This window comes from Leptosomus discolor, chromosome 9 (genome assembly GCF_034619465.1).
Source record: "Leptosomus discolor isolate bLepDis1 chromosome 9, bLepDis1.hap2, whole genome shotgun sequence".
Taxonomy (NCBI): Eukaryota; Metazoa; Chordata; class Aves; order Leptosomiformes; family Leptosomidae; genus Leptosomus; species Leptosomus discolor.
Genome location: NC_141399.1, coordinates 8,804,760 through 8,821,010, shown reverse-complemented (window position 1 = coordinate 8,821,010; position 16,251 = coordinate 8,804,760). Strand labels below are relative to the sequence as shown.

The 16,251-nt window shown below is 47.0% G+C and overlaps 1 protein-coding gene across 12 annotated transcripts in view; it reads right to left on the bottom strand.

Moving 5' to 3' along the window:
- Positions 1-16,251, bottom strand: part of CADPS (calcium dependent secretion activator) — a 220,195-nt gene that overhangs the window by 111,228 nt on the left and 92,716 nt on the right. For all 12 annotated transcript variants that reach the window (XM_086470043.1, XM_086470046.1, XM_086470045.1 and 9 more), the window contains exon 7: positions 3,425-3,536. In XM_086470043.1, coding sequence (XP_086326169.1) covers positions 3,425-3,536 — 112 coding nt within the window. The remainder of the gene's footprint in view (positions 1-3,424; positions 3,537-16,251) is intronic.

Sequence of the window (16,251 nt, the reverse complement as noted above, 5' to 3'; positions counted from 1 at the left end):
GTGCTTTTCCCACTTACCCATTACCCCTACAAAGCAGAGCAGCTCCCTTAGACAGCAAATCACAGAGTATTCTCCCAGAACTGCACCACATCCCCCATCTTCTCCTGGTGTCTCCATGTGTCCTTTGAGGTGGCTTAACTCTCTCCCTCCTATGCCCATTCCTCATTGATGCTTTCACTCTCAGAGGTGACTTTGCCTGGCACAAATTCACTCAAGTCTCCACTGTTCTGTAGCGAGATGAATCTCCTTTAAATCCATTAACCTTTACGCCAGCAAATTATTTTACAAACAGCAGCATTCACCTTTGTTATTTGATGTGCTGCCATCACTCATTCCTTGCTCATGCTTAGTCTGTGCTCCTGCCAAACTCCAGCCCAGACTATAATCTTGTACTCCTCTGCTTTTCCACTTTACTGCTGAGTCAACAACCTAGGGGCTGTTTTCCACCAAAATATCCTTCATGCTATTACCCTCTGATGAATGACTTTAAAAATGATTTTATTGCCTCCTCCAAAGCCTGAAGTTAACATCAGTAGATTCTCGACTTCATCAACATTATTTATCACTTCTTTCATTGAATTAGACTAATGCTTTCTCTGGCAGGAATCTGAAGCTGTTATTAGTCACATAGATAACTGAGCAACATCAGCCTCTACTGCATCACTCTTGGAAAAAAAACACATTTAAGCAAATCCTGAAGGTGGAAAGTGAGTCCTCCACACAGGGTGTCGTTAGAAACATGGACGGACCCAAACTCTGAGCAGTATCCAAGGACTCCCACTGCAAGACATGTCATGCAAGCACATAGACTTGCACTAAACCACACCTCTTAGCAAGGCAGCAGCCACTCAGCATGTTTAGGATGCTCTCTACTTTGATTTCTAACTCTTTTCATCAAAAGGCGCATAAACTTTGCTCAGTGTTGTTGTAATTCATGGCTCTTCCCCTCCTTGCTCTCAATAGATGAAGTCTTGGCACGGCTGGAATCCGTGGGAGCCTTGCCACTGGCTTCAATAGGGCCAGGATGTATTCCCATGCCTTCAGCTGCCCATCCAACATTTTAGGGCTTGGGAGCATTTTCCAGCTCTCCCTTCGATAAAAGTGGCGAAATGAGGAGTGCCGGCCAGTTGCCAATTTAACACTCGCAATAGAAAGTAGGCATTGTACATGCCTGGCAGAGCACAAAGCCGCTCTCAAAGGGCGGCTGAACACGGGTGTTTTTGTATATAAAACCTGCTTCCCTCCTCTCTCCGTGCAGACAGGTTCGTGCCCACTCCAACAGCTAACCCAGGGGCTTAACACACTCCCAGTTCCATTATTTCACTCAAGAAGAAATCCTGATGCAGCCCGAACAGACACGCGTCATCTCTCGGCCACTCCGGGCACACTAAGCATCCTTTTGAAGTTGGGCCGACTGAAAGCGCTGGTGGCCACGGGCCAGGGGAAATCACCGTCCAGCTCCCTGCACTCGCCGCTGCTGGCCCGCGTCCTTTGGCCCGCAGAAGCTCAGAGCCGAGGGGTGGCTTCCCAACAGACCAGGAATTAAAGCATATTGGTGGGGCTGGCTCATCAGCATTTCAGGGCAAGAGAGGTTGCTTTGGGGCCTGACATCTTTCTCAGAACAACATGCACAGCTAATTGCTTCCCGAGACCAGCAAAGTCAGCACCACTCACGGCTGCCAGTGGAAACAAGACTTACAAAGCAAGTGGGTCTACACCGAGTGTAACCACTCGGAGGAAAAAGCCCTGAATGGCATCGCGGCCGGCTGGGTGAAAAGCTCTGCTCAGCATGCTGCAGCGGATAAAGGCAGGAGTGCCGGGCTGTTTGAAGTAGGAGGTTTTGAAAATAATCCTGAAAATATTATGATGCTGTGCAGCAAAGCAATTGTAGGTCTTCAGCTGCAGTACTGCAAGCTAGTGGGGTCATTCCCTTTGTCAAAAAAGGGGGAGGACAGGGAGAAAGGAAGGATCAAAGTGTGGACGAGGAAAGTCCAAAGGAGCTGTGACTATCTTTGAAAAGAAGATCAAGAAGAGAAAAGAAGGGGTAGCTTTGCTTTTTCTCTCTTTCAGGTGCAAGAACAAAGGATATTACATGAATGTGAAAACATAAGTAGTTAAAATAAACATAAATTATATGAGACAAAATTATGAGCAGCGCTTTTCACCATAAAGATGTACATTAAATCAACAGCTCACTAGGACCTGCAAGAACGTTTGGCACTTGTATGAATAGGATGAACATAAAACTATGTTAATTAGGAAAAATTTTGTTGTACGGACACAGGCTCTTCTGTGTCAAACACAAGCCACCACGGAGTTAGCAAGAAACATCCCAAAAGGTTAGTCCATAAATACTGTACTTGAGCTTGCTACAGGATCAGTGGCTTTCTTGGCCACGGCCACGTAGACAGGGCAGAGAGCAAGATGTGCCACAGAGCCGGGCGGGCAGAGTTGGGCAGACAGAGCTCAGGCTGCTCCTGGAGATCGTTCAGGCCATGCTGAGCCATGACACGGGAGGTGCCAAGCCCGTGTGTAAGGTGCAGCCCCTCTTACCCTGAACTGATTTGCATGAGGTCTTCACCATGCTGATCTCACATCCCTGAAGAGCTGAGGAATGCATGGCAGGGACTTTGCTGCCACTTATGCCTGAGGCTGACACACATTATACATCTGCAAAAAGCCATGAAGACTAACTGAAGTGTCTCAAAGCCACAGAAAAATGACATCCACAGATATTCTGGAGCTGTGGGCTGCAGCAACAGAGGGCCACCAGTCCCCTGGCAGTGGTTTAGGGACCAAAGGTGAGGGGCGAAGATGGGGTGGGAAGGTCAGCTCTGTGGCTAGTATCCCAGGAACCTGAGCTCTTCGCTATTAACACCACTGATGGGGCAATGAACATCCAGGTCTCCCTCTCCAGTTCAGCCCCGCTGAAGCCACCAGTTCAGCCACAATCCCCAGGGGAAGCCAGGATTTCAAGGCCTTTGCACTGAGTACCGCAGTCAGTGCTTTCAAATGCTCAAACGGTGCACCGGCTGCTCAGGAGATACGAGAGCAGCTTAACACTCTCTTGCCAAACTTAAATCCCCTCTTTTTGCTTCAGCATAATCCCCTTTTCTGCCTCAGGAATGTCCATTTCCGTAAGCAACTTCTAAGGCTTTCCGGACTGCCAATATTGCACACAAGATCCTCTGCCTTTGCTCAGTGCAGGCACAGCCAGCTGAAATGCTGCCATTAAAAACTCACAACAAAGACAGCATGCGAGATACACTCCTTTCCAGCAGTGGAGAGCTTGCTTTTTTTCCCCCTCCTGAAGCTTGGCAAAAAAGCAGAGCATGTTGTGCTCCAAAGATATTTCCGTACAGGAAAGATTTCTCGAGAAAAGCAGGGCCAGAAGGAAACGTTATTAAACTCAGAATCTCCTTACCCTCCCCAGCTCTTTGTCCTCCAGAGCCAGCACTCCCGTGCTTTCCGTGAACAGCTTCACCTTCACTGCAGGAAGCGCGTGTGTTGTTGTGAAGTCTCCTTGGGTGCCCCAGCTGTGAAAATAACGACAGAGTGATGTTCAGCTCGACTGGGAGGTCAGCAGCACTACTGCTTGGGTGTGCAATGGTTAACTGAAAATGTCCTCTCTGACAGAAGCCGAAGTGGCTGGGCTGTCTGGGTGACAAGGGCAGTAATTACCTTCTTTGGGACATGTGGGACAGATGTTTGGAAAAAGCATGATGGCTGTTTGGGGGAAAAAAAGGGAGTATTTGGGAGCAGCATGAAACCAAATTTAAGAGAACTTTTTTATTTAGAAAGAACAATATGTCTCATGGAGTGACAGCCTGTATAGTCACAACAGAAGCTGAGGATTGAAGACATTTGCACCTAGGACATCTGTAATCACTCATGCCTCTGCTCTTCTTGTGGCTAATTAACCAGTTGATAGTGAGGTTTGCTTTCTCTGAAGAAACCCTAATTTAACCTGGGTCCTTTTTCGAGTCCCAGCCCAGCCCTCCAGCCCAGCCCAGGTTTAAGTTCATCTGGAGCAATCCTAGTTTACTGGGACTGCAGAGCAGGACACCAGCTCCACGGGCATGGAAAAGCAGTAGCCAGGAAGTGGCCACCTTTCTAACTATGCAATGAATTGAGACCACTGCCTACTGAGTACTCCGTGAGTCATCCCCTGGCTGGTCCCATAGCTTGGAAAGGAGCCCTATGGAGGCTGAATGACCCGCAATATGCGAAAACCCCCTCTAGATATTCATGTTTCTAGAGGACATCTCCAAGCTTCTGCAACTACAAGCTGCCCAAGCGTGCAGAGAATACGAACTCATTCTATGTGAGACTTTGCAGGCACAGGGTCCCAGCCACAGTCTGCCAACACCTATGGCCAAACTTGCCATTTTAAGTCTTACAAGGGGAGCCCACCCCACAGTTGACCCTCCTCACACCGACTCTGAAAACTGCAGCAGTCCTGCAGCCCACCGGAGGGAGGTCTGATGACGGGCCCGACCCTGTTGTGCTAGAAGTTTCCTCTCTCAACCTGGACACAGCTTTGAGGACAGAGCCCCAGTTCGGCCACAGCTCGCTGCACTCTGTTTCAGGGACTCTCCTCCTGGGCCTTGTTCCCATCCCAGCGAGCAGCGTGCTGCAGCTGGAGCTGCTGCCTGGCGACACCTGCGAGGGCTCACCTGAGCTGTGCCCACAAGCATCCTCATGGGGTTCTCTTAAAGATACCTGGACCTCACACAGCAGTCAGCTTTGGTTTAGAGAGACCGTAGGGAAATGAAACGTGTGAAGCACCAAGTCTGTTCAACATCCTAAGTGCCACAGCTTTTCAAACAGGCTCACGAAGAGCCTCCACAAGTGGTGCGACTCACACCGACATGTCAGATTACTCACCTGTGCTGAGGTTTTTGTGATACAGGAAAATGCTCCCCTCTGGCAAATAGGCACAGACTAAAGAGGGTCATGGTACAAAAAATAAGTGCAACTAGAACTAATGCTGATTTGTAAGCTTTAAACAATTCTGAAAGTAGCAGAGAAGAAAATACCTTCTGCACTAAGGGATAAAAAGTCATGACGCTTTTATGTCTGAGACTTCACAGCTGTGTTTCAAGCTTTGTTTCTACAGCTTAGAAAGTTAGAAACTTACTAAAATAAGGCCAGACAGCAACTTCCAGACAGAGCTAAGCAAAGCGCTCATAAAACCGCACTTGCCCTTGTTATCAGAGAACAGCTCAGCCAAAGATGAAGGGCAGGAGAAGAACTGGGGAAGAACGCACCACTGCAAGGAGGATGCTCCCGAACATCCGTTCTTGCAGAGGCTCAACGTGAAACTAGCAGATAAAACCTGTTTTTTTTCTTTTTTGCTCTCTTTCTTTGTCTTTTTTTATAATTCATTGTGAGCTAGATTTCTATGTTGTTCCCAGAGACCTTGAAAATTCATCGCACTTCAAAACTCGTGCAAAGTGTACCAGCAAGCTTGCAGAACAATCACAGACAAGGTGGTTCTTGTAAACCAGAAGAAACCAAGAGCATGCCATGAGCAACACCTCTGAGTGGTGTGATGGACCACACACTGCAACCTACAATACCGCAAGACAGATGAAAGATTATACCGTATCTCACTAACCACTTCTATTCACCCTGATGCTGTTAATGACACTTTTTCATTTTACTCTGTCCTCAAACTAGATCCTCTGCTGAAGAAAGGCAGTTCCCTTGAAATGACTGGGAAAAAGCTCAGATGACATGTGGTCCAGTGATGAGATGTTCTTCAAACATAAATACCAAACAGCAGGTTTTGCATTTGGAAAGTTATCAGGAAAAATAATTTATTCCTTCCTGTGCACAAGGAGTACGGGTTTATGCTTTGCTCTCCACTGAGCAAATCTTGTCCAACTGAGCTTAGCAGATGAGTGTGTTTAGCACAGAGCTGATTAACAAACTCAGTTTCTTCGTCAGCTTTGCTCTGAAGTTTTCTCTCCTGGTGTCACTGTTCCACATGTTTCATCTTTTATGATGATGCATCAAACTGCCATCCATGCCAGGGAGCAGAGGTTTGGCATAAATTATCTCCAGTACGGCAGGTCCAGCCAGATCCTCAATATTATATCTTTTTTCATGTGTGAGCAATCAGCTAATACGTGTTTTAAGCATAAGAACCAAGAAACAACCTTATTTTCTAATTGCAACTTCAAGTCACAGGTTATGTTTTCTCTCTTAAAAAACCTGCGTTGTCATCAGCAGGGAAAGTAGGAAGATAATCTTGCTTTGGGTAAGAGGCAAAAGTAAGAAAATATCCAACCTTACGCTGTGTATTTTGGCAGCATCTGCTTTATAGAACTCATATCTCTGTTTACTATTAAAAAGCTCTTATTTGCTGAAGCATTCCCAGACCATATGTTATCAACAAATGTTACTAACCAAATACAAACAGTAATTTTCATTAGGTTTCCTTCATGAGAACAACATTAACCACAAAGGGAATAAATGTTTCAAATGACAGTAAACATACATAGCAAACCCTTGACAACGCTGTGGTGCTTACATATTCATACCCCCAAAAGCCCTGAAAAGATCCGCACCAACAAACAGACCCTCAGAAGTTGGGTTTTGTGCAGGTTGAAGCCTGTGGTGATGTCATTAGTTGCCATAGTGATGCTCAGCATAAGGCCATAATTCATGCCACCGAAACATCATTTGTATTCAAGCTAAGTATGCAGTTTATCTGTGCTGTGTATTAAATTATTGTTCAGAAAATTAGCTCTGGACAGTAGTTAGGATCTTCTGAGGGACTAATAATGTAACGGCTTTATTTCCAGATTTAATAATTAAGCAGGTTATCACTGCAGGAGTTTATTTGTCAGGAAAGTGCCTTGGGACCTGTTCTGGACAAATCTTCTCATGAAGTAGCCGTTCTATCTTGTCCCCATATCACAGACCTCATGCTGACACTTCAAAGCAATCATACATCTGCAAATGAGACAAATACTCATGCTGGCCAAAAGGACATACATATACATGCCACAGAAAAGAAGCACCCAAGCAGAAAAATCCTATCAGTACTTTCTCAGTTAGGACCATATTAACTATCTGAATCCAACCTGAGACCCTCAGCCCATCATTTCTTATTGCCCAGCGTACCCCAAAGCCTGGAGCTGACCAAGAAATGCTGCCGTGCATTGGGACTCTGCTAGAATTATCACCCTAATTACAGCATCTCTGCTGCTCAAATGATATCACTAGGATCTACTTGTGTCTTCAGGGCTTCTAGTTAGGCATCAAACTCTTCTGGCTGCAAAGAGCTGGAGGATGAGATATGCCCCAGGTGCTAACCTGACAAATGCTGGCCCTTGTTTTACCTTTTACAAAGAAAGTAAGTAGATCATCACTGTAGACTCTGTGTCTACGCATTCACCTGGAGGTGCCATCACAGTTACTAACCAAACAGCCTAAAGTGCTGAGATTTTTTTCTGAATGAAACATAAAATGACACCTATCCAGAGGGCGTGAGTGGACAACAAGGGAAAAGGGTCAGCCTTGGCCCCCTCTGCATCCATGGGCTCAGCTAACGCGGAGCACTTGAAGGATGGGCTTACCTGTCTGATTTCAGGAGCATTTGGGAGCTCTCGCAGGCAGTGTCCTTACTGGCACACGAAGGGAAAGTGATGCCACTGCCAATGGGGGTGCCAGGCTGCTCAGACCAAGCTGCTATCAGCTGTTTCAAGCAACACACTGGTGATCTTCTGGAAAACCTTCAGGCCGATGCTACTCAGCCCCTCCCAACTTATGGACGAAACAAGTAAGACCACCCAGGCTCCTCACCTTGCTGCTGTATCAAGCTCTTACCCTTTCCTGCCATAAAGTCACTGCACAAACAACTGTCTTCATCCTATGGATGTGAAGTGCTTTACATCCTGATCTTTGGCTGTAGCCTCCAAGTGCTACCAAAATGCAGACACAGCAATTACAAAGTTAAATTATTATGCAGCCACAAGGACAAAATCATTCAAATGCCACGGCATTGTTATGTTACAGTGTGTGATTAAGTAACTATTCAGGATATCAATAAGGCTTGAGCAAAACCCTGCAAGTGTCCTTGTCCTGACCGCACTCATGTATCGCATGAAACCAGACAGGAGGGTCTCTGACTCCTGCTGCTTTTCTCCACAATATGCCACTTAAGTGGCCTAATCTACTACTTGCTGTCTTTGAGAGACATTGACTTAGTAATTTCTATTCACCTCTAGTGTGTAAGTTCCTCTTAAAGGAAATTTCAGCACCCATGACCTTCCCCAAAGTGAACATACCCAGGAGAATGCATTAAATTCTTTCATTCATGTACTGTGGGCTCCCCTGCCTAATTTGAAACAGAAACTTTTCTTCCATCATTGCTCTTGCAACTTGACCTAGCCAGAACATTGATGCCTATGATTTCTATAAATAATGAACAAGCGCAACTGAATTATATTGCTGGGACATGAATCAGCCCTGCTAACCAGCTCGGCCTGTCAGTAGGCTAACATGGGAGCAGCTGGAGAGTGATGTGCTCTCGACAGGGTTGACATTTAAACATGATCTATGACCAGTTCTCATGGGCTTCAAAACTGCCAGAGGACACCTTTTCTCCCTCTCCACATATATTTATTTGAACAGTTTGCCACTTTGCATGGAATAAACGTTAAAAAAATCAGAAAATAAAAGTAAAAATGTGTATTAAAGGAGAGCTACGCTCTTCCCTTGGTGGGTTCACTCTAGGTGTGCACTACGCCCAATGTACACAGCAATATCCTGGCACTCTCTACCGGAGATGCTGCACTTCTGCCCTGTTTCCCCGAGTCTACCGCGTAAGTAAAAATGTCTTGCAGAATAATATTCCTGCATGTTGGTTGGATTTACACTAGTTTATCAAGACACCTGCTCAGTATTTTTTTCAAATGTAACCAAATCAGCAGCAATGGCTGTCCCCTCCCAGGTCAGGAGCACATCCTTGGGAATGCAGAACACAGCGTGCAGTTGTCTCCATCCCCGCAGGGGTACAGCCACCTAAACCAGCACCCAGCGCCACCCACCTTCCTGCAGCAGCCAGCTGGTTGTGTACAGAAGCAGGGAGGTCCATCTGAAACTCCTTTAATATATGTGACCAAGTCTGGGACAAAATTTGCAAGGCCAGCTTAACCTCACTTGCTGTCCTCTGCTGCCAGAATCTGGGATCTGGTGAGAACGCAATGACCGGCCAGTCTGGCTGCCTCCCTTGTGTGCTGCTGGTGCAGGCAGGAAAGGGTCGTGCTTCATGCACTTCTCTTCATCCACATCCTCACCTCTTCTCTCCTGGCAGCCACACCAGCGTGTCTGTGTCCCTCCTGGTGTATTTGTAACTTGGTCTCCAAAGCGAGCCGGCTGGTGAAGGGAAGCTCATCAAGAGGGCGGCACAGACGGCAGCCTGATAGACACCGCCTGCTTTCTGGGGAAACGTGTGCCAGCAAAGTCACCTTTTGCTGGGTCACTGCTTCACCTTGTGTGGTGTGATGCTTTCTATCCAGCCTCGGTTTCTCAGCTTACTGCAGTGCCCAGCCGTGGTGTCTGCTGGAGTTGGATCCTGCTCTGAGGACAGAGAGGTCCGATCCCGTTTCATTGCTGGGAGACTGAAAAGCTATATACAGTCTTGATTTAGTTCTTCCAGAAATCCTTCCTAACAAATGATTGTTTTCTTTCTTCAACCCATTCCCCCCCTCCCAAAGAGACCTCTCCAGGAAACAGCCTTAAATCTTGGGCCATAAATCATGTACACCCAAGCTCGAGCACTGGGTAAAACAAAGCTAGAGAAGCAGCACACCAGGCACTGAGCTAACCTACATTCATGCAGCTGATAGCGCATACACCTTTTCCTCTAATGGAATGCTAAGGTGTGTTTCTTTTTCACATATTTCTAGAGATACAAGCAAAGAGGAAAACAAACAGGGCCCCTGTCTCTCCATTGCTAAAGCGGGATGCTGGAGGTGACTGCGGCAGGAGCACAAAAAAGCTCTGAAATGAAAATCTCAAAGAATATATACGTAGATGCAGAGAACCTTCAATCGTTCTGCTCGTGTGAAAATGTCCTGGGCTAAGAAATACAATTCAAGTGCTAAGGAAGGTGCTTTTCCACTCTGCCTGCAGAAACGAATTGAGAACGGTTTGCACCCGTAACAGGCTTGACTCCCAAGAGCTGCTGAGCCTCCTCTGGGATTTCTCCCACAGTAAACATTTGCTGTGTTTACTCACCTTAAAACAGGATAACCAAAGTGATCAGACACAGATTGACAATGCCGCCTATTTTTGTCCACGTTTGTTTCCTCTCCCCCATTTCTGCTGAGAGAACAGCTTCTCAGTCCCATCCCCTCCGAAGAAGCTTGGCTGAAGTGGGAGTGACAGCACAAACACATTTGATTCCTCCTAGACTTTCCATGCAGATTTTACAATGACAAGAAAATCTGCTTTCACCGATGCAGCTACTGTGCAGGTGACCGACAAGTCAGCGTCCCCGCATGCACTGGCCGGCAGCGGCGGCTGTACCTGTCTTCCCCTGGAGCTACGTAACACCGAGTGAGGCCGTGTCTCTGCATGGAGCGCTGACATCTGCTCTGATGGGATAACCCAAGGGCTCTCTGAGTGAATCTATCATTTCCCATGACATCCTAATTTCTACTAAGCACTAAAAAAAAGCGCCATTAGTAATTCTGTTATTTACAAAAAGGGCACTTATTTACCCAAAAGCAGCACTGCAGAAAGCACTATGGTGTTATTCAAACAGGTGAGCAGAGCCAGCATGTCCCTAAGGACTGGGCTCGTCCTAGCAGCAGCTAAGGGTGTCTTCTAACCTCCAGCATTTCATGGACTGTCCATTTTCTGTTCTCACGGCTCTCAGACACAATGTAAGTGTCATGCATGCAGACACCATCTTGCTTAACATCATGCAGGCAGCAGTACCAGACCAGACAGCTGATAAAAGGCACCATCTCTCCCTCCAGGAGCTGCAACTCCCACATCCTCAAACTGGCTACGGCAACACTACGACTGCCGGCTGAGAGAGAAATATGTCTAGGAGAGCATCACATCTGCGTCTGAGTGTGCAAGGTGCAGAAGGAATAGGGTAAAGCTGACGGAGACTGCAGCAAAGCAAAGCCTGTGAAGGTCTGCTCTTGATCTTCTTGTGGCTCACACACAGTCCCCACAGACCCTGTTCCCATGCCAGCACCATGTCACTCAGCTGCCAGGGCACAGGAGCCAAGAGGAGCTGCTGAGGCCGATGGCACAGCTTTAGGAACCCAAAAAAGGATGATCTTTGCTATACAGAAAATGCAGAGCTTGATTTCACCATGAAGTGTTTCTTAAGCATAGCTGATACACCGGGGAAGTGTTATGGGAAAGCTGTAAGAAGGGATGGGAGGTGGATTTAATCACATAATAGCTATTTACGGCCACGAGATGGCATTCCTGCCCCAGAGATGTCCCTCTGCCATGCCTGTACCCAGCCCAGCCTCACCTCCTGTGCCCAGGACCTCACACTCCTCCCAGCCTGCTTCACCCCAGGCTGTGCTTTACTGCAGAAATCCCGCAGCTGGTTTGGATAAGAACTTATGGCAACGCTATTCACCACAGTCCTTGGGGGTTAACAGGGAAAATAAGCAGCGTGATTACTTAGCATGATTCAAATGATGACTGTTTTTCAAATGTCCTGCGCTCTGGCTTAACGCTATGATATTACAATTAGAGGAGAAAAGCTCAGCAGGAGGAAATGGAAATGTAAGCCCAGCAACCTTTTACTGGGAGGTCTGAACTGAAAGAATAATTGCTTTTACAAGGGCTGCCTACTGTATGTGCTTCAACAGTGTATCTGCTTTGGATATGGCAGGAGTTAAGAGTTTTATTCATGAAGTGGGTCTGTGCGCATTTACTATCTGCGGTTGTCACCACTTCTTGTACAAGGTGACTGCAATGCCACACACAGGCTAATCAAAGTTTGCTTTGGCCAAAGTTGCTCCACTGAACCAGTCACAAAGCTGCTCATTTTGCAGAAGTATTATTTAATACAAATGTGGTTAATCACTTCTACCAAATCTTATCACGCTAGAAGAAAACACAACTGCAAAGGGGAGCCCTGTAGCTAGTTAAGGCCTGGTTATGATTCAGACTTACCAAGGCTATGCACTGCCCACTTTACAGAAACTTGGTGCCTCACAAGCACAGACCATGGAAAAAGAGAAATCCTCTGCCTGAAAATACAGGATACTGGTTTTGTGCCAATAAAGTCTAGACCCTCCTTTATAAAATTCAGTAGAGGAGAGCAGTGAAATATTTCTTAAATGTAAACAGCAGAAAATGGCACAAGGCACCCTTCCAAAATCAGCTAAAGAGAGGCACAAGAGGTGTGAGACCATCTCTTGTTGTCGTGCCACCACTCACTTTTTTGCTGTCCTATATTCTTCTAAGCCAGGATCCAGGACAGGGAGCCCAGATCCAGCCAGATGCTTGGGATGGGGTTTGTCTTGCCTAACTTCTGATGGCTAGAAACAAAGTCATCCTGGCATCTCCTGGGTCAGCGAGGATGAGCAGCTACTTCCAGCAGATGATACCCACCCAGCCATCTTGCTCATGAGCATTTTCTCTGCTGTGAAACAGAAGCATTGCCCTAGTTTCATGGATAGGAAACCCAAAGTAAGGACTGAGCCAGCCGCTGGCCCAGGGACACACAGCCACTGAGAAGAGCTAGACCAACTACACTAACACCACGTCCTTTGTTTCCATGGGAGATCTGCCCCTATACACGCATTTTGTTTCTCTGGCCTGACAACGATCACAGGGCTCAGCAATCCCTGACTTGCATGACTTCATCCTTCCTTCAGCAACCATCAGAGGCTGGTGAGCCCTCTTTCTACATCCTGATGGATCCCACAACTGCAGTGGCTGTGTGCAGCTGCTGGGATCCCCCTTCTCACCTCCTCTAAGCCATAGAGTGGGAGTTGCTGCAGATGCTCTCAGCTTTATTTACCTACAAGGACTTTTGGCAAAGGTATGAAAGACTGGTGAGCTTGGGAAGACATTCCTGTGCACTGCGTCCTGCCTTTCACGGACTTTTCAATCTGAAATACCTTGGAATTGCCCTGGAAGGTGTTCAAGAAAACACTGCTGTGTCTCTCTGCACTCTGGCCATGTTTGTAAGCTCCTCTTACCATGAGCATGCCTCGTCTTCTTTGCCTGTGTAGTGACAACAGCACATAGCTCCCTTTAAGTGCTTTCACACATAGTGCTTCTGTTCACCAGGAGACCTAGCACATTCACAAAGATAACAGGCCTCTCTACATTCATTTCACAGAAAGGACAACAAAAATGTTGAGAAATCACTGTCAAAGTTGGTCTTCCCCTTAAACCATTCCCTCTTCCAGAGCTCTGTCCAGGTAGGAGTAGGCACAGTATCCCTATACTGCTTTGCAACTAGCAATAGCAGTACCCCTCATTAAATAATGATGGGCACTACTTGTCCACAGCACTTAATAAATAAACCAACAACTGGGCACTTTTCACATGTCTCATCCCCCGCCTTTCCCTCGGCAAGTGACATGCAGAACTTGCACTAAGGCATGGCTCTTTTTTTTTTTTTTAAACACCAACCACAAGCATTAAACAAGAAGACTGAATGTATCCCAGGAGATCTGTTTTGCAGTCCTCCTCTTAATTTAGCACTATTTTAGATCACTGAATCTCAATCTCCTTTCAATGTCCTTTTGGTCTTTACTATCCCCTCTTAAGATTGCATGCACAGGAGTGATGAAGCAGACGGGTGTCGATGAACATTGCCTTGGGCATCATCACACCTTCTGGAATACTTAAATTTGAATGTATGTGCTATCACAGGAATACATAATTCCCAAGTGCATAGGAACACTCGAGACATTAGACAGCTGGCGAGAAAAGAGAGACATTCATCCGTGAAAGAGAAGGTGCATGAGCTCAGCCTTTACTAGACACCAGAGAATCCATGCAAAAGCAATGCTGTGTACGCTCTAAAGGTCAGGGAAAACACAGCCAGAGCTTGCACTTACTTAATACCTGAGAACCCAACTACAAGAGGTAAGTCTATAGAAACAAGCTTTCATTATTCTTCAACAGAGTTTCTAGTGTCATATTTATAGTAGAGGAGAGAGGAGGGACCGCACCTGAGAGCTATGGCAGTAGAGCCATACCCGGGATCACCGTCTGCAGTCCCAGCAGACTATTGCACTGCTGTCCAGGGGGCTGCACCACGGCAGTGCGTTCGTCTGAGTGATACTCGGGGTAAGGGAATCTCTATGGGGCCTTGCCTTTATTCTGGGGAAAAACTCAGCTGCTTAATCCAAACCAGATTTTTTGTCCCTCCATGCTCCCCAGGGCCGCAGCTGAGCCATTTAAGAACACTCCTGCAGCCCAGCTAGGAGGAAGTGTCAGAGGAGGTTCTGAATTCCTAACTAAAAAGGCCACTAAACCACCTGCGTGAAGACTTCCCCTAACAGAGCCCATGCTTGCACCCGGGCAATAACTTCTTAGTGCATTTTTTGCTGTGCTTAATGACTTGTCCACAGCCTCCACTTTCAAAAATGGGAACAGCATAGCACAAATCTCAGGAGCATTATGGAAATTCTATCACATGCACAACAGGGGATTTGAAGAGCAGGTCAGAGCGCACCAACAGCAGAACCCTTCAGGTGCAAAGCTATGCGCAGCCTCATCAGAAAACTGGCTCCTAGACACGCTGTACGTGAAGAAAGCTTGTGCAGAGGATTTGGACACCACTTGGTACCCTTCAGCCCTAGACAGAAGGGTTAAAAGCAACTCCCCTGAAGTTCCTGTCCCTGTCACTGTCGCCTCTCAGCCTGGCAGCATGATGGGCTCAGAGCATCTGCACTGTGCTTGCGCAGAGCAAAGCCCAAGATCTCTCCTGGAGGACATTTCCCAACAGATGCCTTGGGGCAGACTGACCCTCTGCTCAAATCCTCACCCCAGGGCCGAGGGCAGTACCTCAGAAGTGCGGGTGTCTGATGTTAGCTGTACCCAGGGCTCAGCCACCTACTTTGACACATTCATAAGGCTCCTGGAGGTTTCCTGAGGAAAAAGAGCTGTAAACATCTGCACAGCTGTGAAACGAAACCATGCAACTGCCAAGTCAAGCTAATCAGTCTGGGTAATTAAGGCAGCTTATATTTAATGCTGAAGCCAACTAGCAGAGGGAGGAGGAAAAAAAAAAAAAAGCTATCTCCTAAAATTTCCTTTTGACTTTGTTTTTTACCCAGCATCATGAATTTTGCTATTTTGCTTACACAGAGCTTAGCTAGGTATGCAAACCTAAATACCAACGACTGCTTAAAACTGTGTAGCCACACAGGTCTTCTGCCTGGGCTTTGCCATGGTGTGATACCTCTGCAACACAGCAACAGCTCTGAGTGTAGCATGGGCTCAGAGCACCCAGGAGATGCTGGGAAGTCTAAGGCAGCTGATTCTCCTGCCTGTCTGCAGAGCCCACAGGGCTGTCACAGCACCAGGATAGCAATGCTGAGGGTGGTGGCCAGTGGCGCCCAGCATCCTGGACTGCAGATCCACATGTCTGGAAGAGACATACCAGGCATGGCACCAACATCTGTACTGAGGGATACATAACGTGAATTATGGGCTACACTCTGCTCTCACTTGCATCAGCATAAACCCCTTTAGTGTAGTTATATTAGTTCTACAGCATATGGAATATTCATTTGCAATTTATACATGTTGAAAGGACCTTTCTCATTTTACCACAGGGAAGTGTTCACAGCATCTCCCAACTAACCATGGCAGCAAAACACTGACTGCAACAAAATGCTCTTATCACACTCCTACTCTGTGCAAAGCCACTGAGCATCACTTCAAACTCCAGGGCCTGAGGCAGGGGATTCCTGAATGAAAAGACCAGATTTTCCCCTCTACAAAGAGAGAGAGGGCATCCCTCGTTGTCACCCTCCCTTCCTGCAGGGCTTCTCCCTTTGCTGCTCAGTGCCCATCTCCCAGAAGACAATGGTGACTGAACGGTGCTGAGAAAGATGCTGTGGAGTCCCTGACCCTCTTCACTGTCAGGCAGTAGGCTCTGATGGATGCGGCACACCGACCTGAAACGAAGACCCTAGTTGAATGATAAGCTTGGAGGTTTGGTGTAGGGATCTGAACAAGGGCAGCCTGTCGCAGCAGAGATAAGCAGCTGAGCTGTCAGAGCACCTT